This window comes from Stegodyphus dumicola, chromosome 1 (genome assembly GCF_044657685.1).
Source record: "Stegodyphus dumicola isolate Sdum_Otavi_A_Nest chromosome 1, ASM4465768v1".
Taxonomy (NCBI): domain Eukaryota; kingdom Metazoa; phylum Arthropoda; class Arachnida; order Araneae; family Eresidae; genus Stegodyphus; species Stegodyphus dumicola.
In genome coordinates, this window is record NC_140768.1 from 223,253,395 (window position 1) to 223,279,799 (window position 26,405).

Genomic DNA, 26,405 nt, shown 5'->3' on the forward strand with positions numbered 1-26,405 from the left:
TAAATACCTGCTAAAATATGAACTGTAAAATAAGATTTGAATTATAAATGATAAATTTGATATATATATGCCAGAATAATAATACATAAATTCAAATTGCATAAGTATTTAGTATAAGTTTTTCAAAACATTTTAACTGTGTCAACTAAAAATACATATATAACATATGAAAAGCTCCAGTTTTGAAATTTGAATTAAAGATTAATTGAAGGCAAAATTTGCCAAGTTATCACATCCAGCGAAGATTCTCTTATATGATCTCTCACAACATTTTAAAAAGAACAAAAAAAAAAAAAAAAAAAAAAAAAAAAAAAAAAAAAAAAGAGGCATTCCACGCCTTTTTTTGACACTACCAAAATACCATTTTTTCATTCACTCTTCTATCCCTATTAAACTTTCTTTTCCTAAATGTACTCTCATCTCTCTTTCCTTCCATACCATAACCATTAATCATTTTACTTTTTTCACCTATATAGCCGTATCTCTACAACAATTTCTCCAATCAGCCACAGTATTATTACAAACATTCATCTCATTCATAATCATATTTGTATCGGCCTCATATGCCCATAAATAAGTAAATATTAAAATACCAATTAAACTCATTACTTTCCTCAAACCAAATACCCTTCCTTACAGACCTCTTCAAATAATGCATTTTCATACCTTTCAAATGACAAACCTAGCTATAACCGTATCACTGAAAACAAGATACTTGAACCATGTTCATCAATGGTATTAAATCAAAATATTAAGAACTGTTAATAGTTCAGACCTTAAATAAAAATTATAAATGAAGAATTAAATAAAATTAAAACTTTGAAGTCTTTACTAAAACACACTAGATTACACTCTACCAGACGCATATCAATTTTGAAAATGGCTAATGCTTTTCACTCAGGACATTCATATTTAGAACTGATTAAACCTTCCTTCATGCACAAATCAATTATTGCTTTCTCTCTAAATCATGAAGAACTGTATATACCTATTTTTCCAGACAGGCTTTTTTGAGAACATTTTTGAGGACAGCTAATGGTGAACAAGCACTAAACACCAACACCAATGGTCAACTAAAATTTATGGCAGTAGCACAAAAAATTCAAAATCCCCCCATGTACTGCCACGTAAAACTGAAACAATTCAATCAAATTAAAAGAAACAAAACATAAGAGGTTGCCATAATATAAGCTAGAAATAACATGAAATAGCTATGTTAGGGTTACCAGGAAACCAGAGTTATGGCCAGAATTTGGCACCAAATCAAGGGGCCTCCAAATCTCAATATGACCTTTTTTTTTTTTTAATGTAAACAAATTGCTGTGTACATTTCTTCTTACGAAACTGACGTCAACAATTTGGTGAATCTTCGGATTATGGTAACTTGGCGAATTTTTGGCGATCAACCCTGCTACAGCAACCTGCTAGTTTTTTTTTTTTTTTACTCAACATTTTTCCAACAATGTGCTAGCCGAATTACGCTTATGCTAGAACTTTTATGGAACAAAAGTGCTCAATCATGACGATCAGGTGCGAAATTGGGAGAAAGTGTAAATCGCCCACTGTTTGCCGCGTTTTTAAGAATTGCATATACACGGTATCCATGTACATGCCGACCTATTTTCACTTAAAAAAAACATCCCAGAATTGCCCAAAAATGGCATTGCGCACACTCTTGACTTTATCCATGTACACATCGACCTATTTTCACTTAAAAAGTAAAAAAAAATGACAAAAATCCAAGTCTTCTTACTCTTGTAAAAAGCGCCAAACAAATAAGTGGGCGATTTTGCTCTTTAGCAGCGAAATTGTTTCTAAGTGGTTATTACTAAAATCCCGATTGGAATTTTCCGGAAAATGTCACATTACATGTCTCGTGATCTCTTATTTCTCTGAGACAAAATAATCTGTGATTCGAACTGTGTATTTCTCAGATTATTGCTAAAGTCCTAGCTAGTAACCTTTATCGCCTTACTAAAATGTTGCCAAACTACCTGTTACCATATTACAAAGATTAGCCAACAATTTTAATTGAGCTTGTTTCCTTTTACAACTGAATTTAAAGCATTTACTACAGTTCCCCGAATGCCTCTTGTAGGTATTACAGGTTTGTGCTGTATGACTTCGCACAGCTTTGATTTTTATGCAAAAGCATTTTCCCTGCTTTGTTTTTCGCAACTTCTAGTACTGTCTCACAGTGCAACTGAATGACTCTGCTTACTGCATAAATTCATTAGACTGTCTGCAACATTCCTTCCATGTGATGGGCATCCATCACGACATAATATTGCCACTATTTTTTATCCTATTCTTTAAGTAATTAAGCATAAGAAAAATATGCAGGCAGGCTATATTCTTCAGAAGGCTTTCTCGAAAAATAGGTTTTATTATTCATGTTCCTACCTTTTTTAGTTTTATTAATTGATTGCTCTTGTACGGAATTCTTAGTGCATTGCAATTTTGAAAATGGTTAATGCTTTTCACTCATTATATTGGCAAAAAACTGCATTCACTTCCAAAAGTTAAGCACGGAGAGGAAAATGCTAATTTCCAGAAGCCAATCAGAATTGAAGAGGATGCAATTCGCTGCAGAGGTAGATGGAAGTATGTTAGGTAACAGCCAATCGTGCTTTCATGTCAAGAAATATGCAAAAAAAGGCAGTCTTATAAAAAAGCCAGCTTTATGAAGGGGTTAACATCTTCGACTGTTATAATGAAACCATGATTCTGTTTACACAACCCCCCATCACGTTATCATGGACTCAGAATTTCAACTTACAGGACTGCTAGACTGTATTATGTGATGAAATTTGGTTTATTCCATATGTTGTTACTCTGATGATTACTAGAAAAATTTCCCTTTTATGTAATTATTTCTGCAAATTTGTACATTTAATGTTTTCTTCAGCATTTCTAACCTGAAATCTCGCAACGTATCAACTTCTTCACACCTCATGTGACAAGGTAGTCACGCCCTCTCAACATCTGCAATCCTGACTTAGGTCTCACTCATGCATTCTCCTATTTTCAGCGCTCTATAGCAACTAACTCAGACAGCCGGAACAAAACTTGCAAATCCTGCAAGTTAATCAGCGGCGCATCCAGCGGAACTTGGAAGGGTTACAGAAGCTGATTATAAGTGCTGATAGAAGGTGTTTAAAATTTTCGTACAATTTTTTTTTTTTCAAGACATACATGTTTCTATAACTTGCAAAAGATGAATGGAAGATTCTGAGCGCTGACGTGCTGTGGGGCACATTGAAGCAGGACAATCGATCACAGATGTTGCTCTTTTCTTCGGCGCTCATAATTCTGTAATTTCACGTTTATGGAAACAATTCCAAACCACACATACAGTTGTCCAAAGACCCGTAGCCGGTCACTTAAGGGTTACAACCACCGAGGAAGATCGATATATTGCTATTGTAGCCAAGCGGAATCGCAGAGTGCTATCCACATGTGCGACATCTATAGTTACAGCGTCCATTGGTAAGGCGATATCTGCACAGCTACTGTACGCCGAAGATTACATATGAGTGGACTGTACGCCAGGGTACCTCGAGTTTGTGTTCCTCTATCCGTCCAATCAAGAGGGGCATGATTACAGTGGTGCCAGGAGCATGTCAATTGGAATGTGTCTGATGGGCAATGTCATGTTTACTGATGAGTCAAGATTTTCTCTGGAGCCAGATGACAAGCGTATAAGGATATGGCGTGAACAACAAACATGCAATCAGTTCCAAAACATCACCGAACATCACGCAATCCGAGGTGGAAGCATTATGGTGTGGGCAGGCATTTCATTAGGATACCACACCGACCTGCACATCTTTAAACGAGGTTCCTTGACGGCTGTCTGGTATCGAGATGAAAGTCCTAGAACCCATTGTGAGATTGTGCGCTGCAGCAGTTGGCCCTACTTTTGTTTTAATGGATGATAACGCACGTCCCCATGAAGCTGACATCATCGATGACTACCTGGAGAATGAAGGTACTACGCGTATAGCATGTCCAGCATATTCGCCCGACCTTAATCCCATTGAAAATCTTTGGGATGCTCTCGGTCGTGCTGTATCTTCACGTTTCCCACCTCCAGCCACTCTTATTGAGCTGGAAACTGTTCTACAAGAAGAATGGCGATTGCTGAATTCTGCTGTGGTTGACCACCTAATTGAAAGCATGGTCACAAGGTGTAAACTTTGTATACAGATGAGGAGGGATCACATACCATATTAATGTCCTTTTTTCTCCTTTTGTGCTGTTTATTTTCACTTTATACACATTTCTGCTTAAGTCTCCAGTATGTCATTATCTGATAACTTACAAAAATTTAATATTGTTTTCATTTCTGTATATAATTATTGATTTTGTTTTATGCATAAATATATATGCTACTTTCCTGCCAAATTTTGTGTCAATCAAAGCAGTATTTGTCCATTTTTTTGCATTTTACATCTTCGTGCTTAACTTTTGGAAGTGAGGGTAGTTCAAAAATGCTGTCCAAAGTCGGCAACAAGTTTATGACTTTTCGGCATGGGTGTGGATAATCAGAAAGAAAATTGCTAGTTAAACAGACCAATTTACAGTATGAAGCACAGCACATGAAGGCTATCTGATTGAGGAAGAAATCGCTTTGTGTAGAACTTTCTAAGGAAAACTGGTTCATATATGCTACATTTAAGGAAGAGAACAAAAATTGCATGCAACAGGCCTCTCTATCATGAGAAGCAGTCTTACCCATTCGTCCATGTGTGGGTACTTTTTCAAAAGTAATTTCATATACTGAAGTTTTAAAGAGACTAAAAATTATATCTCATTTGGACTGAAGTCAGTTGTAACAACAGTTGTGGATAATCACTGAAAACAGGATACTTGAACCATGTCCATCAATGATATTAAATCAAAATATTCAGAACTGTTAATAATTCAGACCTTAAATTAAAAATTATATATGAAGAATAAAATAAAATTAAAACTTTGAAGTCTTCACTAAAAGCATATTTAGGAGACTGATATCAATAGATAGTGATACCATTATTAATTTCGAATAGCTTTAAAGGAAATGAGACCTATCCAAAAGAAATATATACTTCTGAAAAATTTACCCCTGCAGTATCCATACAAAATTGTAAATGCTTATATAATATTGAAACCATATTTAATCTTTCCATTTAACGGAAAGACTATTTTCACATATTGTTACAAGCTTTCGCACCTATTGAAAATAACAAGTTTAATAAAAGGCAGATAATCAGAATTTACTGAAAACTTTAAACAGACATGGAAGTAGTTTGATACACACAAAAATTCCATGAAACACAAATAATTAAAATCTTATATATCAATATAAGGCAAATAATTAGGAAAAGGAAAAAAAAAAAAAAACTGTCTGCTGTTTTAACAACTTGTGGAGAAAATTTGGCAGGTAACAGAAACTAAAATTAACTGCTCCAACATTACTAAATATTTTATATTATAATAAAAGTTAATGCAGTTTAAAATGAAATAAAATAATGTACCCATGCATTTATATTTAATATACACAGTGAAAAGTTGAACCAATCATTGAAATTAAGAACATCCTGTTCAAAGTATGCTAACCTAGGCAAATGCCTTTCAGTTGTTTTGCAATTAAATTTAATTTGAGAAATTAACAAAGAGTTGACAGCTCATATCAGACATGATATCCACAAAGCAAATTTATTACCATTAGTTTAAATTCTTCCATGAAGCTAACATGATTGTGGTACAAATTTCTGCAAATTTTAAGAAATTCTCACTGATTTCATGATACTCAAATGCAATTAGTAATTTATGTCCCCCTTACTATTATCTGATTTATTTTTAAATTATTCCCATGCTTACATAATTTTAATGTTTGCCAACATATCAGATGATTAATTTCTAAACTTAAATCATTTTAGAATTACAGATAACAAATGATTACAATATATGTACCTACATATACAGAGTTCGTACACATTTCTGCACAAGGAAATTAAGTACTTTTATGCACTTTTAAGGACCATTAATGAAAAAAATGAAGGACCTATCAGCAAATGGGACCTGAATAAATTCAATTAAAATTCAATCAATTTATGTCTGAACTCCATTTTTGTAAAAACACTCTAAGAATAAAATAGATCCGTAAGTAGGATTCATTCTTATTAAACATAATTTAATAAACATAACTATAAAACAAATTTGAGACTAAAATCCACTTTATAAAGCTTATCAGGTAGTATTAAGTATTTTACACGTATAATAGTTGGACATAGTTTGAAGATAGTTTGAAATAAGTAATAGTTTGAAAGAAGATTAGGGACATTTTATTTACGTTTTACTAACAATTAGCTTTTTATTGGTTTTTTTTTTTTTTTTTTTTTTTTTCTTTTATGTTTCATTTTGCCACATACTTAGAAGTTTAGTAAATAGAAGGTAAATTTTATGTCAAATGACATAGGTTAAAATGAGATGTAAAATCACATTCAGCATGATTCAAAACAAAAGATTGGCTGTTGTCACAGCTCCTGCTTGCCTACAGAGAGATCTGTCGATCAGAACAAACCTGAAAGGCCTGATATAAGCACAGTTGGAAAGTTTTAAAAGTTAGCTGGGCTCTGTCTGACGAGCTAGTGCCATAGCTTTGTGTAGAGTTCTAGGGCTTGTAACTCAGTTAATATACATTAAGGTTCTAACAATCCACTAAAGAACCAGAGGTGATAAGTTGCTTTGCATTATTTTAAGTCTCACTAGATGCGAAGAATAAGTTTTACATGAATTTTTACATTTTTGTGTTTTATCTTGTGACCACAGTAAGGGTTAAATGAAAGGCAATAACTCGCTTTAACATGCAGAGATAATTTTTAAGAATAAGCAGTTAGTTACAAGTAATTAAATTAGGTATTGAATAACCTTATTCATTATGGATTTACATGGTTGCTATTAAATCTTACTTCTTTTTTAACAATATTTGTTAAAATAGCCCTATTAAAATCACAATCTAATAAATTTTCACAGTTTAAAATACATGTAATTCATGACATTGATTCTTAAACGATATTAGATAATTACACATTAAAAGATACAAACCATTTATGTTTCGTAACAACAACACTCAACAAAATATTTATGCATCTCTTTAACTTAAGGTCTTCCCAGACATTTTGGCTAATTTATATAGACTTTCTTCTCTTCAAGCATTTTTTCTAACAATTAAAAATTTGTCTCAGTATGCAAAACAATGTTCTCACTATTAAAGACTAAATGCATTTAGAATGTAAAGATAAAACTGCTAATTTTATTTCTCCAGAAGTATGAAAATTCAGAAGAAATATGAAATACATATGGTAAGGTCCGGTTACAGAGCTGGTGTGGCAAATCTTTAAAATTTAATGATACACCGAGCAACGAAATCTAGAAATGGCAAAATTTTTAGAATTTAGAGCAGGCATTGGAGCCAGAATTTAGGATCCACAGAGATTGCATCTGGTGGGAAAATGCCTACTGCCACCCTGTGCATGATGCATTAAGACATATTAGATGAATCTTTTAAATTGTCAGTTTTCAATTTCTTTATTAACAAAAAAAATTCTTTTCTATGATGCCTGTCCTTATGATAAGATTAGAAGCATTTTTTATATTTTCCATGCTTGTGTCTAGTGAAAAGTAGAGAAAATAAAGGGAAGATAAAAATGCTAAGAAAAAAATTCTAGTATCAGAACTAAAACATTCAACTATTATGTTTTCATTGTTCTTCCAGACGTTCTCCAAAAAGTAAGAAATTACGTGTTAATATCATGGAGACATTTTCCATTCTGTCACATTTTTCTGGAATCTCGTAGAATCGTGGGTTTATAAATCTTGCCTTCAAATCTTTCTAAACTTTCCAAGCTGCAATGTCTAAAATCCTAAAGAAAAATTAAAAAAGCCAGAAATATTTTGGGGGAAAAAAAATCGGAAGAAAAACTTGTAAAATTAATTTTATAGAGAAAACTGATGCATACTCTGAGACAATTACATGGGAAAACTCTTACCATGAAAAAATTAAAAAGACATTTTTTATTAATTACATAGCTATTTTGCTATTGCTAAGAACTATTTCGTAAATTGCGCTGCTATGGCATTATACCTTGCTTATTTTTCAGATTCAAAATACTGTATAAGTGGCCAAAATGGAATTCATAATATGACAGAGAAAAATAAAAATGCTTTACTTTAATGTGATTTCTTAAATATATATATATACAATACATTACCATTATTTTTATGAAATTTATCAATGTTACAATGTTCTAAAAAAGTCGTCAAAAAATGACCAGATCTTGGAATTAAAATATTTCTATACAAACTGATCTTAAAATCGTCAAAATGTTGATAAGTCGCCAAATTTAGAAACGTTTAATAAAAAAAATAAAAGAATTTACATCCCCAAAAGCGAAAAGTTGTTTAAGAGTTCTTCATTAGAAAAAATGAAATGCTTATGTCTGACTTCTTGCTCAGAAACTCTATTCGACATTTATATTAGAAATAGGAACAAATTATAACCCATTCAAAAGATATTTTCAAAGAACATATTTGTCAGCGAATCGCCAAAAATATTCCTCAAATGCTAATTCACACTCCAAATGACAGTCATAAAAACAAACAGAAATTTCAGATGATTAAAATTAAGGACCTTCTGCCTATTTTGGCCGAAATTAAGGACTTTTAAGGACCAAAAATCAATTAAAAAAAACTTAAGGACTTTTAAGGACTCTTAACGACCGTATGAATCCTGATATAACATATCAGAATACTATCAGCTCTAGATGCCTTTTAATGGCACAGGTAACTAGACTAACAAAAAAAAAAAGCAATATCATGCAGAAAAATTAAATGTTCAGAATAATAAAAAAATATTAAAATTAGCTTTTTAAACTTGATTTTAATTAAAAAAAAGTTTAAAAAATCGAAAACAACGGTCAGCAAAATTTTATCATTGATTATGTAACACATTTTTTTAAAAAAAATTACTTTTAAGATATAGTCATGAAACAGAAAATTTTGCCAGTAGCTCACTGCTTTATTTACTTATTCATTCATTTTTGTAAATATAATTTTATGCTTCTAAATCTGCCCATGTTAAAGGAAATACACAGACTTTTTTCCCAAATCAACCCTTCTCCTTAATTGCTCAATACAGCCTTCTATTTACTGACAAAAAGCCAGAGTTGTAGCTAGGGTTTTCTGCGCCCAGGGTCAACTGAAGATTTCGCGCCTCCTACTGCTTGCCAAGGATGGAAAACATTTAATTCTAAAATGTCGCAATATCAGTTTGGTGCCCCTTGGATTCTGTGCCTGGGGACAGATGCCCCCCTTGCCTCCCTCTAGCTACGCCCCTGCAACAAGCTATACATTTACAAATCTATCTTGCATTCAATATTATGTTATGCATGCCTTGTATAGGCTTACTCATGTCGTACTAATAGAAAGAAACTCCAAACGGCACAGAACGCCACATAGCGGATTCGCCATGATATGCATATAGCACCAAAATTGACCAGGAACTGAAAGTCAAACTACTAACAATTTATTATTACCAACTTGCTAAAAACAGTCATGAAAATCAAAAACTGATAGATAATCCTGTTATCTTCTGCTGTAACGTACAGATGTTGTTCGCACATTTTTTAGACAATTTTGGTAAGCGGTAATAAAAAATCGTTTGCTGCAAAAGAAGTAATTGCAATTGTACTATGTTTTTAACCCATTAATGAGCCCGCCCCTCGGAACGAAATGCTTTGAAAATGGCCGTGTTGTCAGTCAACAAACCCCTCCAAAATAAAATCGCTTTTGTTTTCTGAAATCTCTGAAGATGGCCCAGTCTAGGGCAGTATGTTTGCTTCATCTTAGTGTGATGGAAAAGCCATAAAATTGCCTCCCCGCTACTGAATGGCAAGAAGTACTTGTTGCGTTTAGTTTCGTCTCTCCTCTTTCTTTGTACTTGTAGCTTGTAGACTTGCTTCTTTTAATATGTGATGTCGGAATTTTCTGAAATCATTTTAGAATTTTAGCTTCCAAGCTTGTAAATTTTCAATTATTCAACATGTTTTATTGTGCAGTATTTTAAGAAAGATCGTTATTTATTTTGTTACAAAATTTTTTTACTATTTACTTTTCTGTTTTATTTAGTTTTAGTAGGCCAATTTATTTTGGGAAATTAAATTTTAATCCATTCTTTTACCAACTCTTTTCATCACATTATAAGTCCATATATATTTACAATGAGAGTACAATATTTATGAGGAATTTTTGGAAAATTTGGCATATGTATTTATATTTTAGCACTGAATTTTTTCCACAAGTTCTCCGTTAACAGTCGAGCTCATCCTCGTAAATGCTTAATCTTTTCAACATGGAATTGGCAAGCAATAATCTTCCTAATGTTTTTCGGAATTTTATAGCAATTTCTAGAATTTTGGCGGTTTTCTACAAATATTTTGGTAAGTTTAGCTATTATACAGCTGCTACTAATGTGGAATTTAAAACCAAAAATGTATTCCTTCGTTGATTTGAGAGATAGCATTTCGAATTTAAACGGATTTTTAATTGAATTTGATACAATCTTACCACAGACTAGAAAGAATTATTTCTCCGTGTTGGATGGACTTTCTCACTTTTCCGCATTTTATACATTAAATGCATAAAGCAGACATGCACAAAAATCCCTTTTGATTCTTACGGTTTCAGTTAAATGAATTGTAAAATATATATATTTTTTAACTTTCAAAATGTATTTGCTCGTTTATGCATAAATTTAAAATCGTGGGACTTCCACTTACAAATTACATGACTAAATTGCAGTATTTAAGCTAATAACTGAAATTATAGTACTGAAATGACATAGATTATAAGGATAATTATAGTCAATTTAAATAAATTTCTATTCTATTGTAGTCTATTTAAATAAATTTCTACTTTCATTTAAAATTTGTCATTATTAGCACCTACTGCAGTTTTATGCAATCATAGGATTTTCCGAATTCTATTAGGTCCTGAACATAATTTCAAGGCCTAATAGAAAAGTGATAATATGGAAAGACTATGTCTTAAGTACCAATAGCCAAGTATTTGTAATTAAATAATTAAATAAAAATAAATATTGAATACCAGCCACTTTTTAAATTATTTTTAGTCATATAACAAAAGATAAACAAAAATACTATTACATCTAAGAATTATTTAGTAAATTATTTTGCTAATTTTATATAAATGAGGAAACACGGTAAAAATGTTTTATAAATGAGGAAACACGGTAAAAATGTTTTAATGATTGAATTCACTGTTAAAACTCAAACAAACCCCAAAATTCCTTTTTCCCAAAACTGCGTAAAATGTTTTGATTAAATATGATTTGAATGAGTTTTCCAATTCTGTTTCGAGTGATATAAATTAGGATATAAATATTATTAAATTAGGATATAAATATTAGGATATAAATTATTATTAATAATAAATTTTACATTATAACTTAGCAGAATATCGTTTACCATTAAAAATTATATCTAAAAGAATTAAATTTTGTATAAGAATAAAAAATATAATTAACTGTTCCATTTTGTCCTTTATGCATCTATTTATATAAAAATGGAATCTGGCTAGGGAATTTACGACTTGTATATGAACTAAAAATTGGTATCTTGACAAAACTTGTCAGAGCATAAAAAACGTATATTCTGTGATATTAGTGTATTAATCATACTTCTGTATGCGTAAATGAAGTTTATAATTACCAGCATAAGTATCATAATGGATTTTATTAAAACGACAAAAACTGAATGCATGATCCTAGCATTATCAAACTATGGCTCTTTATCCCATTAAGTATTGCTTGGGTCGTAACCAACACGAGTTTTATTTTTGAAATATAATTCCAAATAAAACAGGAAGTGTTAAACGATATGCATTTTAAACAGTTTTACTTTTTTATATGCATAGAAATGTTAAGTAGCTTCAAATCGTACTTTATTTCTGAAACTTCTGCAGTACTATTTTTAGAACAGAACAAGGACTTTAAAGAACAAGTACATTTTAGTAATATGAAACGTTAATGATATAGTTCAAATGTTATTGAACAGCTGTACGATTTGTAACTGGCACTGGAAGAAGTAAAATTTATCTGATGATCCAATCTTCATTTAATGAATTAATACAGAATGATACAGGGTGAGCTGCTTGTCAGCATGTTACTTACATACGAAAGCTAAACTACTTTCTTTTTTCCCACCGACAGTGAGGCAGCCAATCTACTGGGACAAATAGCATAGGAAACTACTATTTGCTTGTACAAAAACTGTACTTAAAGCTTACAGCTTATTTAAAATAAATTTCGTATACTGAATATGGATTCCACGAAAAGCGCTGTTTTCTATCTTATTTGTTTAAGATTTCAGATTAAAGGAAAATAATCAGTTCTGTTTCTCAGAGACGGGATTCCTGACTGTTCGTTTTTCGTGGTTTTCTACATGTGTAACCCAGTTTCCCACTGAAAGGGCTCCACGAAGGCCCATAGCTCTCGTATGCTTTGTTATATTTAAATAACCCTAACCCTTATACTATGACAACTATCACACTAAATTAGAGTAGAAGATTTCAAAACAAGATTTTAAATAAGACTCCGGATCCCCACTGGCAGAGCATCTAAAATCGCTAAGCACAGCTAGCTCGACACAGGTTCAAATCCTTGCCAACGAGCTGTTTGCATGGAAGTTTTCTTGGCTTTTTTTACAAGTGGAACAAGACTATAAGTCAGATCCTCTTGGGGATCTTAGAAAATTTCCTTCCTCTTGGACAGATAAACAATTGCGTGCTTCGCCGTAATCCAAATGCATTAAACCCGTCTGTATTGATAGCTATCAGTCTATATTTGTAAAGAAATATTAAGATAAAAACATGTAAATAACAAATTTGCTTTAGACTGCAAATATTTTTAAGCAGCAGAGCTTTTTAATGGACTCATGAACAACTGAAAGTTGCAGCCCAGCTGGTATAGTGGTTAGCATCGCTGACTGTCATGTCGAAGGGTCCGGCTCGAATCCCGGAGAAGGATGAATGTTTGTAAATGTATACTGTCCGTGCAGCATCGGAGCACTCTAAATATTCAGCGAGCCGAAAGTCCTCTCGAGAGGTTGATGGTAGGGCAACAACAACTGAAAATTAAGAAAAAAGAACCTAAAATCAGTATGAAACTCTACCAATTACTAAAGCAATCCAGCAAAACCATTCCATCTGGCGATAAATGCTACTCATATAAGAACAGTTGTATTTTTATAGTATTTATCAAGTTAAATTTATGAGAACCTACTCAAAGTTTGGTTTTTCAGAGCCTTCGAGATTCATTAGAATGGTGATAAGATCATTAAGTGTGAGAGAGGCAAAAAAATGTTTCAAATGAAATAACTGCTGCGAAATGCACGAAGTATAAGTAGTTATATACAGTCAAAAGTCGTTAATCCGGACTCATCGGGACTTCAAGGATTCCGGATTATGGATAATCAGTTTAAATCTGGTAAGATGGCATGCAGAAATTATATAATTAAAAATATGAAACGTAATTTATGAAATAAAGAACAATTATGATCTAAAGGGTTTCAAAATTTATGAAAAAGAAAGCTTAATATTTGTTTTTTTACTTTATTAAACATTTCTTTTCCATGAGAGTTGTTTAAGTTGCTTCATTTTATGTGATAATACTTTCTCTTTAATTCTATAAACAGACATAATTTCTTGTTCAGTTACAAAGTTCCGCTGTTCAAGTCCTATAATTGCTGTGTCGAGAATACCGACTAATTTGTGAATTGAAATTTTTTTGTTTTCAATAACCTCTGTGTCACTTTCTTCACTATCAGAAGCGAATTACAATGACGAGTAATTTGATTTAAATCATATCAAAGACGGAGTACATCGAGATGAAATACTACATTTGGTAAGGAATTATAAGCCAAATAAAATAAAAACATCTGCCCTGAAGATAAGGATAGTGCTGACAGATCAACTTCCAATTCAATGCGCGCCCTGGCATCCCCCCCCCCCCCGCAGAGCAGCATGAAATTGATAAACAGATTTCGGAATGGTTAGAGAAATGAAGGATATGCTTTTATCCATTTTTTGCAGCAATTCCACTTTTCATTTAATGGACTTCAAAACATACTTTTGCTTTGTAGATCCTTTACATATTAGTAAATATATATTGGAAATTCTATTTGACATAATCGTAAGTTCAAGCTTACTTTAATAAAATTGCTCTAACAGTCTGCAAAAAATAATAAGCCGGATTCAATTCGAAGATTAAGGAACAACGCAATCTGCAACATTAACTGAATTAGATAACTTTAGCTTAGCTTATACCGTCCGTTATACATTAAACGTGCATGCGTAAACGTATTATGCGCATGCGCACATGCATATTCGCAGCCGTAAAGGTCTTACACGCAAGCATCAATGCGACACATGCGCAGAAAGTTTGTAGCTTTGAGGTCCGGATTATAGATCATTCCAGATTATGGGTGTCTGAATTAACGACTTTTGACTGTATATATATAATAAAATGACAATGAAATATGCCAATCTCTTAAAAACAGTGACATAAGAAATATGATGAAAAATTGTTGCCAAACCCATATTTCTAAAAGAATGAAACTATTCAAAATAAGGCGATTTCATCAAAAATCTATCAACAAGCTTGTAGCTTTGAGGTCCGAATTATAGATCATTCTGGATTACGGGTGTCCGAATTAACGACTTTTGACTGTAAATAATTAAAAATATGCGAAATTTCTTCTGATGACCTCTTTCAAACAACATAATATTTCTGAAAAGAAGTAGTACATATTATGTTCACTCATGGTATTTGGGGCTATGAACAGAAGACTTTTATACTACTTCCTGATAAGCTATCGAGTTCAAATTTTGTAAACATATTGACTGCGGATGATAATAATATATGGTAAAACAAATTTTATAAAATTCCATTAAATTTTTTTAAATTTAATGTTGACATGATTTTTGAACATATTTTCATTTGCAAGACAAACTACAAATGTCAAAACTTTAACCGTTAAAGTTAAACGTTTGCACCGACATAAAATATTCTTTTAATTGAAATTGATATGATATTTTTAACATAACTTCTGATTTCTGAGTGAAAAGTCAGAAAATGTTTTCGATTATTTCAGGCATTTATAGGAAGTAAAAAATTTTTTATTCATTTTTGAAAAATGATTTTTCAATAAGTTATTAAGATTAAAAAGATAAAAATTTAAAAAGATTTATAACATAAGCTTTTATTGAAAACTTATAAAATTCTTAATAAGCCAAAGGCAAAAAATAATTTATGGCATATTTTAATGGGAACAAGAGATTAATTAAACTTCTTTACAATATTCAATTTATATGCAATTTATATCAAAGATTGTAAAAGTGCAGACAAATAACGAAATCAAACAGTTGATTTCCAATGTCAAAAATATATATAGGGCGCAACTTTTTTTTATTATTCATGATATAAATTTGTAAATGAATTTTGTAAAGAATATTATTTAATCTCTTATTAATATTAATCTATATAATAAATTATGGTACTCTTCTGTTATCGGAATCGGATTAAAAAATATATGTATGTATGCATGTATATACATGCATACATGTTCATGTATGCGCCTATATATACATACGAATGTATACATGTAAATACACAGACACATGCACATGACCTGCATACATACATTTCTGAATCCCTTCCGATAGCAGAACAATAGCTAAATTACTTTTCTTTTTTTAATTTATTAATCACTTGATTTATAAATAAAAGCTTATTCTATAAAAATCTCCTTTTTGTATTTTTTTTTTATTTTTTAAACAGCATCTAAAACAGAAATTCTTATTTCCTCTTCCATTAACTTTCTAACTGGTAACAAATTTCTTATTACTTTAGAACCAGTGTAAGCTCGCCGTTATTGTAAAACATCAAGAAGAGTTCTTGATCATAAAACTTCCCGGCGCTATTGAGGGTCATTCATTAACTATTGTCATCAGGGTTGGAGGGACGTTTGTCCCCTTAGGCACTTGGGGGTTAAAGTGAGACAAAAATACGGGCTATCCATTTTTGACGGTTCTTTTAAGTCTAACAAAAAGACAGGTCAATCCATTTTCAAGCAGATATTTAAAATGACAAAATTACGGGAGAAACCATTAAGGAGCTTGCATAAAAGAATGAGAAAATCCGGATCAAACCATTAAAGGGTTTTAAAGTCAAAATTATCGTCTGTGGCTTGAAAGTTTTGCTTTTATTCAAAATGGCGAATTTAACAAAGCAGTGGTTTGAAGGCTACATTTACACTCTTTCCGAAGAGAAATATGCATACTCCGTTATCCAAAAACGATGTGAGAGTCATGGTTTTGTGATATCTAAAGCATTGATAGGTAATAGCATCAACAAGAAAGGAAAAAAACGTCAAATTGAAGCCTCAAGTGGGACAAAAATTCCAAACAAGTATCCAAGGAAAAAATGGACAGCTTCGACTATTGCAAAGGTACGTTGTTTAATGTTAAAAGAAAATCCCCCTAGTCAAAGGACAGTTACAAAATCATTAAAATGCTCGGTGTCCACTGTAAACAAAATGATAAACGTTGATTTAAATCTTAAGAAAGCGAAAAAACGCAATGTGCATCATCTTCCTCCAAAGCATATCGCTCAACACAGGACATGCTGCAGAATTCTATATGAGAAACACTTATCCAAAGAAAAATGGAAAACAATTGTCACAATAGATGAAGCATGGGTGTATGTATTTAAATGACTGTAACAAAAAAAGAGCCATTTATTGTCATAAAAGGGGAGAAAAAATTTAAGTACATGGTTCAAAGAATCGAAAGAAAGTTTTTCTAAGGGATTCATGATTGTTGCTGGTTTTTCTTACAATGGCAAGTTAAAAATAAAGAGAGTGCAAAAAAATGTCAAGATTAACTCCAAATACTATCAGGAACATATTTTATCGCCAATTTTTCTGAATGAAATACCATCGCTTTACCCACAGTGCCATCAATCTGTGAGACTCCATGAGGACAAAGCTAGCAGTCACACATCAAAATCCACTGTAAATTTCCTAAAAGAAATGGAACAAAAAACTGGTATCAAGGCCATACCCTTCACTTGTGCTTTCGGACTTTTAAAAACTGCATTATCTAAACGTTGTCCCAAAACCCAAACACTGGAAAGCTGTTGGGACTCTGGAAAGCTGTTTGGGAGGAATGGGATAGAATACCTCTTCTGCCACTTCAAAAGGCATTATTATCCTGGAAATTGTGGTGTCGAAAGATAGTTCAGAATAAGGGATGTCAAATAGAACACTTAAAACACAAGAATTTTATGTAATTTAGTTTTGTGAATACAATATACATCATCTAAAAAATGTGTGAACAGCCTCTGTATATGCTCATTATTTCACTTAGTTTCTCTGCATATCTACTTTTAACACATATGATTATATATTGCAAGTTCACCCATACATTAATCTATTGTAAGTCTTGTCTTGTACCACCATACTTGAAAGCAGCAACATTTTTGGTGACTAATTCTTGTCACCCAAAAGTTGCCTAACTTGGCGCCATTAAGTCTGCTTCCTGTATCACCATAATAGGTACTGTAATTGAATAAATGTAATTGATTGCTATTGTTATGGACTGCTGACAGAGACGTAGCTAGGGTTTTCAGCACCCGGGGACAACTGAAGATTTCACACACCCTCCTGTTTGCTAAGAATGGAAAACATTTAATTCTAAAATTTTGTAATAGCAATTTGGTGCCTCCTGGATGCTGCACTCGGGGACAAATATCCTCCCTTGGCCCCCTCTAGCTATGCCACTGCCTGCCGAGTGCAACAATAAATATATAGAGATACTTGGCGGGGTTTTTTGCGTATGATGAATTACACATGTGGAGATGGTTGATTTTAAATAACAGAAGCCTTTAATTACAACAATTACTACAGCTATTCATTACATTAACACTGATGATATTTGCATCAGAGGAAAAATCTGACCAAGCGTGGCGGCGATGGAGCGTGAAGTGTTGTAACTGTGTCCAGAAAAATCTCTTTTATGATTAGAGCTAGAGATTTGGGCATATGGTTGGTGAGTAACAAAAAGTTCCTTTAGTATCACTACATTATATTAGCTGTATTTGGCCATCATATGCCTTCCAGTAACTTTGAGAAGCAGAATGTACTAGAAATACATCGATGATGGGGTAAAAACTATGTAAGACTAGAGACAGCATCAGTTCAGGAGTTGTTGTTGTGTGAGTTGCTAGTTCAGAGTTAATTTGGAGTATTGAGATACCCATGAAAGTTTCCTCTTTTAGGTGCCCTTTGCACTGCGTTCGTTTAACGTTCTTAGTAGTTTGAAGTGTAATTACTAATTGTACTCTGTGATAATGTGTCTATACAGGTATTTCTGTGGATAGTTCCAGAACTCTGAAGTGTTTTATTTGATAAAATAAATTTTATCTTTGGACCTGTGTGCATTCAGTCTATTACAAACCGGTTCACACCCAACAATATTACTTAAGTTTGACTTTCATACTGAATTTCCTGCAAGCTGTGAAAATTTTCTGTTAGTGTTATTTTTTCTGTTAGTGCTATACGTTTTGCATAACTGTCAGGCTGACATGTTAATAAAAAGGTTTATTTTAAACCTTCATCTGAGTTTGAGGCTACTGTACTTTGAAGTTACAATGGAATGATAAGTCTATGCTTCCTGGAGTGTAATTCAAACAGTGTGGAATTATACAACTTTTCACTGAATAACTTCAGATGATTTCATTACACCGTTAACAATGGCTAATCCTGGACATGATATGATTAACAATTAAAACATAATAACACAATTACATAAGGCATAATCATGTTTAAAACATGATTAACAATTTACAAACTTACCTTGCTAAAGCTGGAATAGCCATGTCTGTCTGTACAGCTATACTCATAGGAACACCAGAACAATTAATATTACTCAGTTCTTCAAGAAATGCTACAGTGAATGAATAATCCAATCCTAGACCCCCATACTCTGTTAATAAAAAAGACAAAAATCTTATTTAAAATTAAATTCAGTACATACTCTTTCACACAGAAATACTATCAGATACCAAGATTGTAGCCTTCAGAATACCTTCACATGATATAATATACACTTTAAACAATAAAATATGGTGGTTATCTAGAGTGGGCAAAATATGCTTGATATACCTCAGTAGACATTAAAAAATGCAATAACTATTATGTTGGTCAATATTTATATAACAATGGGAATTTTGTGATTATCTGCACCTCGGCTTTTAACATGCAATAGAACTGCTATATTTTGGAGTATTACATATAGCAACTGCCAGCCCATATACATGCATACCTTATATGTATCTGAGTACTTGCAGATATGCATGCTTTAATATTTAACCATCACTTCACTCGACAGTATCCACTGGCAGCAAGAATGTGAATATTATCCTTACAAACTATTGTTTTTCCTCAGAAAATTTCTTCCTTCTGTAAAAAGCACTTTCCTTCATTATTGTTTTATGAACTAAACAGTACCTGTAAGCTTTAAAATTAACTAAATAACCATTTTCCATTAATTCATTCAGTTGCCAATAAGTTAAAAATTTTTCATGGCAGTGCAGATAATCAGGAAGTACCAATTTACAAAACACAGTAGTTTAGGAAATCTAGATGAATTGCAAAATCTGCACTCTCATGAAAATATATTCTTTTTATGCAATTACTGTTGTTAAACACATAATACTCCATAATTATAGAGGTGAAACTACTCTTTAAGAATTATGGAAATGAAGCAACTGATTTTACACTATGCCAAGATAAATCAGCTGCTAGAATCTTTATTCAGAAAATGGTCACAATAAATAGTGATCTATAGCAGTTAGAAAGAAATGGTAATCACCTTAGAAAGTGAACATCATTTCTGTGAATACTAATAACATCAATATTAAGCCTCAGCTCTCCTGTTAGATTTTTCAAATCAAGATAAAGTCAGATATGTCCTTTCTGGGATTCAAACTCTATATAATGCTAATAATGCTGATAGTAAATTCTAATGATGATAGAACATTACAACTTTCCCAGAAGCGTTTTACTTGGGGTGCAGAAAATGTGTCCCCTCGGCAATATTTTCAATGGACTTATTTCTCGGCATATGGACCGGAATGATATGATAATTATATGGTGTCCATACTATCAGACATAATACGACTTAATCAGGGCTTAAATTGAGCCAAAGCCTGGCTCCTGTACTTTTCAGGCTTTGATGAAAATCATAATTCCAGCCAGAACCAAGACAAACTTTATACTTTAATTTATAATTTAACTATGAAAGGAATTTTTGCTTTTGTAGTACAAGTGATAGCTTGTTTTGCTAGTATTAGCAGATGGAGTATGAATCTTAGCAAGGGCATTGCTGATTTTTTCATTCTTCCCACTTACAAAATTCTAAATAGCTCTACAAGTGGTGCCTGATTAAAAATGTGGTGACTAAATCACTACCAGTTGGGGAGAATATAAGGAATTTTCTAATTTCCCACCATGCCTTTGTGGTGTAAGTAGTCATTCCAATCCATATGTTGAGAAATAAATCTATTAAAAATACTGCCGAACGAAGACATTTCTGCAATCCAGACTAAAGGCTTCTCTGGAACCCATAATTTACTATTAGCATTTAAAAAAACCACTTATATAAATTAATTTTGAATACACCTGGCATCAAATTTAAATTTAATAATCCATACAGCCTATTCCTAAAATTAGTGTTGACTGAACCATCTGGCTAAAGCTTAATGATGTAATTTTGTTTATCAATTAAAATGGACTCAAATCCAACATAGTAACATAGCAACCCTATAATAACTTTGTGTTAGAGATGGGCAAAATCATTCTTTTATGGGATTAGATCAAAATCTTTCACTCAATCTTTCAATGAAATGAATCAATTCTTTTCTATGATTAATTCCCCATAACCTTGATGAAAAATGAACAAGGGAATGAGGTGTTAATCAAAAGCAATTAGCCAAGATGGATACCAAGAGAAAAGTAGAAAAAATCAAACAAGTGGTGAGATCAGGACCGATTAGCAAGGTTGAAGCAAAGAGAAAAAAAAAAAAAAAAAAAAATTGAATGAGCTATGGGATCAGAAAAATCAACTCAATCAAATGCTAACTCCCTGAACGGATTTCTTTCAACCGTACATTTATCAACCTATCACTGGAGCTGTGTGATCTCCTAAAATCTCCTTTCTACATAGAACTAACACAGATTTCTGGAATAAAAATTTTACCAGAAGTTGGAAAATGATAATAATTAAACTAATTTTTAATATGGGAGGATAATCATTCTTTTCTCCCCTTAAATCAGAATTAAACTTTCCTTGTCCACTTTCAACAAGTGCTCTGTTTTTTTTTTTTTTTTTTTTTTTTTTTTCTCAAGTTATAACGTGTCAGGAATGTAGATCTCTATTTCTGACATGCTTCCAATCTATAAACTGTAAAAGAGCTATAAATCTTCTTTCTGGAGTTGGAGTAAATTCGCTCAGTAAAGTAAATCTGTTCTTTGAATCAGTTCCAGAACAGATTGTCCAATTCTACTTTGTATTGAATACACAAAGTCCAGGCCTGGCTGTTGAGGTTTATACCAGTGACATGACATTCTAAAGCTGCACTGACTTTTGTTATTGTTGCATATTTATAATTTTTTATTCTTACTCCTGCCTTGTATTAAAATATAAACTAAATCACTTAATAAGAGTTTGTGTTTATCTTTTTTTTTTAACACAAAATTTTACTTTTCTGTAACATCAAATCTTTTAAAGCAGGCACCTGCCTGTTATTTTAAAATTTTAATCTGCAATTAGTCTTTCTTATAAACGCTAAATTTTAACAATGTTGAAAATTTTGCAGGTTTACATACCAGTGTGTTTCATATAACTGACTACTGTTATTTCATTCTATTACAGACTGATGTGTTTGCCATTAGTGACATGCTATAGTTCATTGAAAGGGACTAGGTATGAAAAGAAAAATTATAATCCTCCTTAAGATGATCATATATGGACAGTGGATGTGGCCATCTTCATTCAATGAAATTAAGTATTAGTGCTTGTTTATGTTCTCAAAAATATGTATTTTTTAAGAAGAGGTCACCTTAGGTATGTGGTTAATCACAACAGGATTTATTGTATTGTTATGAAATTTGTACATAGATAAGAGGATTTTAGTGGAATTCTATGTGAAATTGTATTTTTCTGTGTAAAAAAATTTTAGAGAGAAGCTATGCTGGAAAAGTAAGAATACAGGGGCAAGTCAGTTGCTCTCAGTTGCTGTTGTTAGTTACACAAGCTTAGCATGTGTTCCGAGTAATATCTACAGTTTAGCTTCGCTCTATAGCTATGCTTGAAATCAAGAAAAAACATTATGTTGTGTTTACCGTTCATAATAGTTTGAAGTGTAACTACTGATTGTACTCTGTGGTATTGTAGAGAGTTGTAAAATTCTTTTTGTGAAAATTTCTAGATCTCTGAAGTGTTTCTTTTGATAAAATAAATTTCATCAACCTATCACTGGAGTACAAACCCACATGCAAGCAACACTTTATGGTGTCAGAAGTGGGATTGAATGCTGGTGACAACAGCAATGGATGAGCAACTAAGATAGATTGTGACTGCCTTTGCTGCATTCCAAGAAAATACAGAAGCTAGTCAAGAATCCATTAAAGAGGAGAGGAAGGCAGATAAAGAAAAGATGGAAGAGGCAATCAAATCAGCTCGAGAAAAGAATGAGGCAGGTCAAGAGGAAATGAAAAGAGAAATTACTGCCATAATAGAAACTAAATTTGAACATATGGAAGACAGAATAGATACGGTTGAAAACAGAGTTGCAGAAATTGAAGAAAGAGTTTCTAATGTAGCGCGAGACAAATTTTAAGAGAAGGCTATGCTGGAAAAGTAAGAATACAGAGGCAAGTGCATTTAACATTGAGTAAATAGGTATCTCAGTAATTTGGCGAGATATTGCCAAGCTAACAATGGTTTTGGTGACCATTTGGCAACATTTTGATCCAGTTTCTGTAGCACCGTAATTTGTACTGAAATTGAATAAATGCAGTTGACGACTATGTTAGCTGTAACTGAAATTCCACACTCTCATTGCTTTCCAGTAATTTCAAGAAGCAGAAAGCACTAGAAAAATCTTGGCAGCTGGTCAAAAACCATAAAAGGCCTAGAGAGAGAGCAGCTGAGTTTAGTTGCTTAGTTACTGTTGTTTTGAGTTGTAGCTTTGCATTGTGTTATGTTTAACATTCTTACCAGTTTCAAAGTGTAACTACTGATTATACTGTACAGTGGCGTAGCTAGGGTGGGGAAAGACAGGACATCTGTCCCTGGGCACAGCATTCAGGGGGTGCCAAATTGATGTTACGAAATTTTAGAATGAAATGTTTTCCATTCTTGGCACAGAGAAAGGGGTGCAAAATTTTCAGTTGTCCCCGGGTGCTGAAAACCCTAGCTACACCTCTGATACTGTGAACACTTGTGCGAATATTTCTGTGGAAAATGCCAGAGTTCTGAAATATTTCTTTTCATAAAAATAAATTTTATTAACCTATTATCAGACTTGTGCATTCAATCTATTATGAGACTGTATGCATATAAAACATTTTGGTGTCAGGAGTGTGATTGAAGTCAGTGACAAAAACGATGGAGGAGCAATTAAAACAGCAGCCAGCAGCCTTTGCTGCATGCAAAGAACATATGAAAGCAGGTCAAGAATCCATTAAAAAAGAGATGATAGCCGTTCAAGCAAAGATTGGAGCAAGTCAAGAAGAAATAAAAAAAAAATTATGTACATAATAGAAAACAAGTTTGAGGCTATGGAAGGTAGAATAGACACTGTTGAAAATAAACTTGGACACATTGAAGAAAGAGTTTCTTCTGTAAAAGAACAAGGAGAAGAGAGAGTTTCTGCTGTGGAGCAACGAATCAAAGGAAGAGTTTCAGCCATCCAACCAGAAATCCAGCAACAATTTGAAAAAAGAGTTCTGCCATCCAAGGATAAATCTGAACAACAAATTGAACGCAGGGTATCCGATGTCATTGCTAAAAAAGTTGACACATTAAAGAAATGCATACCAACAGCAGGAAACAATTCTGATGATTGTAAATTTTTACCCATGCCTTCTTGCTCCTCTTTGAAGCTATCCACTTACAATGGTAAGACCTCCTGGCAAGTTTATAAGACAAAATTTTCTATAGTGGCAGATGCAAATGGATGGGATTCCCAAGCTAAGGCCTGTCATCTTGCCATCTCTCTGAGAGCAGATACAGCGGATATCCTCCAAACTCTTCCCGAAAACCAGAGGCTAGACTTTAAAGCTCTATTCAGTGTGCTGGGCCTCCACTTTGGTGAGAAGTGTTTGACAGATTATAGCAGGCTTCAATTAAAATCCCATCAACAAATGCCCACCGAAACACTCTAGGAGCTCACCCCAGATGTTGGAAGGCTGTCTCATCTCGCCTTTTCGGAGTGGCTGACAGAAACAAGGAAAATCCTGTCCCTGCAGTACTTCATTGATGACATCCGGGATCCAGAAATACAGAAGGCTCTATGAATGGCAGTTGTCAAGGATTGAAAAAGTGCTGTACTGTACAACATGAAATTCGAGACAGCCCAGTAAACAACTCGTAGAGACCTCAACGCAGTCAGAACTGCTCAAGTCCAAGAGCCAATAGATCAACTGACTGCTCGTCTAGATGATTTAAACGAGCAAATCAATGGCTTGCATACAGAAGTGACCACAAACAAACTCTAAACTGTTGAAACTGTGGTGCCAAAGACCAGATATGATAGAACTACAGAACACCCAGGGCATGGAAAATAAGACAGACAATTTAGCCAGACAAGTCAATGCCTTGAGACGGAAAAGAAGTGACAAGAAACCAAACCTAAAGTGCTGGAACTGTGATGTTGAAGGCGATGTATTGAGAAATTGCAGAACCCCCAGGGGCACGAAAAAAAAGACCACTCCCCAGCAACGACACAGGAAACAAATTAGTGGCCATTTCACAGAGAGAAATTTGAAAGATGATGAGAAGCCTCATTTTAGAGCACTTCAGAACTCTGCAGTGAGTGGCAGCAGTAATGAACTCTTCATCCTGGGTCATATCAATGGAGTTTCTTGTAATATAACCACCGATACAGGAGCCAATGTTACCACCATTTAAAAAGATTTGCCTCAACAACTGGAAGGTAAATTCTTTGGACACCATCCTGTGTTAACCTCCAGACTGTATCTGGTGATAAAATCAAAGCTGATGGGAAGTCAAATGCAAACATCACATTTGGTGCCACCTACCATCACATGGAAGATAGTACACATCCCTGGATACTCGGTTTAGACCTTTTTTCCTTGGACTTTAACACAAACAAATTTTTTCCTTGGACTTTAACTGCATTCAGTCTCTGAGGACATAACTATCCATAATCGGAAGGGATCCTTACCTGAAAATGCTGACGCCTTGTTTGCAAGACTCTGCTCAGAGCTGCCGATATTGTTCCAGGGGCAAAGAGAAACATGAGCTGCTTAGTCTGGCCATACATCAGGTTACAACTTCAACATCGGCTGATAGATACCCATGGAGTGACGAAGAAGTAAGCTGGCGCCATTAAACCCATAATTTACTTAATAGAGTCTTCAACAACCTACCTGGCAGGATATTTCGATCGATAGTCCTATGACAAAACAATACTGGGCTCTCTGGGACTCACTCCATACTCGACGTGGCATTTTATACTGGAAATTCAGATCGGATAATGGAAAGGTTTTATGACGACAGTTAATACTTCCAAGATCCCAGACGTTCTTAAAGAATTACATAGCAGTCTTACAGGTGGCCACTTCTGAATAATAAAGACGTTACATAGAGTTCAAGAGTGCTTCTAATAGAGTAATGCAAGGGATGACATGCAAAAGTGGTGCTAATCTTGTGATGCCTATACTTATTGGAAAGGACTGAAGAAATCCAGCTGAGGGAAGCTGCAACATTACAATACAGGAGTGCCTTTTGAATGCATTGCCTTTGATATCTTGGGACCTCTGTTGCAAACTGCTGATGGCAAAAAATACATCCTCATTGTGTTTCATTACTTCACCGAACAGCCTCAAGCACATCCTATTCCTGATTAAAAGGCTGTCATGGTAGCAGAAGTAATGATACAGCATTGGATTTCCAGATTCCGAGTACCTCTTCAGTTACATTCTGATGAAGGAAGAAATTTTGCACCAGTAATTAAAGAACTCTGTAAGTTACTT

At 33.3% G+C, this 26,405-nt stretch overlaps 1 protein-coding gene across 2 annotated transcripts in view; it reads right to left on the minus strand.

Annotated features, from left to right (window-relative positions):
• Nucleotides 1–26,405, minus strand: part of LOC118192456 (putative acyl-CoA dehydrogenase 6) — an 89,179-nt gene that overhangs the window by 47,382 nt on the left and 15,392 nt on the right. For both annotated transcript variants that reach the window (XM_035363432.2, XM_035363431.2), the window contains exon 3: nucleotides 18,978–19,107. In XM_035363432.2, coding sequence (XP_035219323.1) covers nucleotides 18,978–19,107 — 130 coding nt within the window. The remainder of the gene's footprint in view (nucleotides 1–18,977; nucleotides 19,108–26,405) is intronic.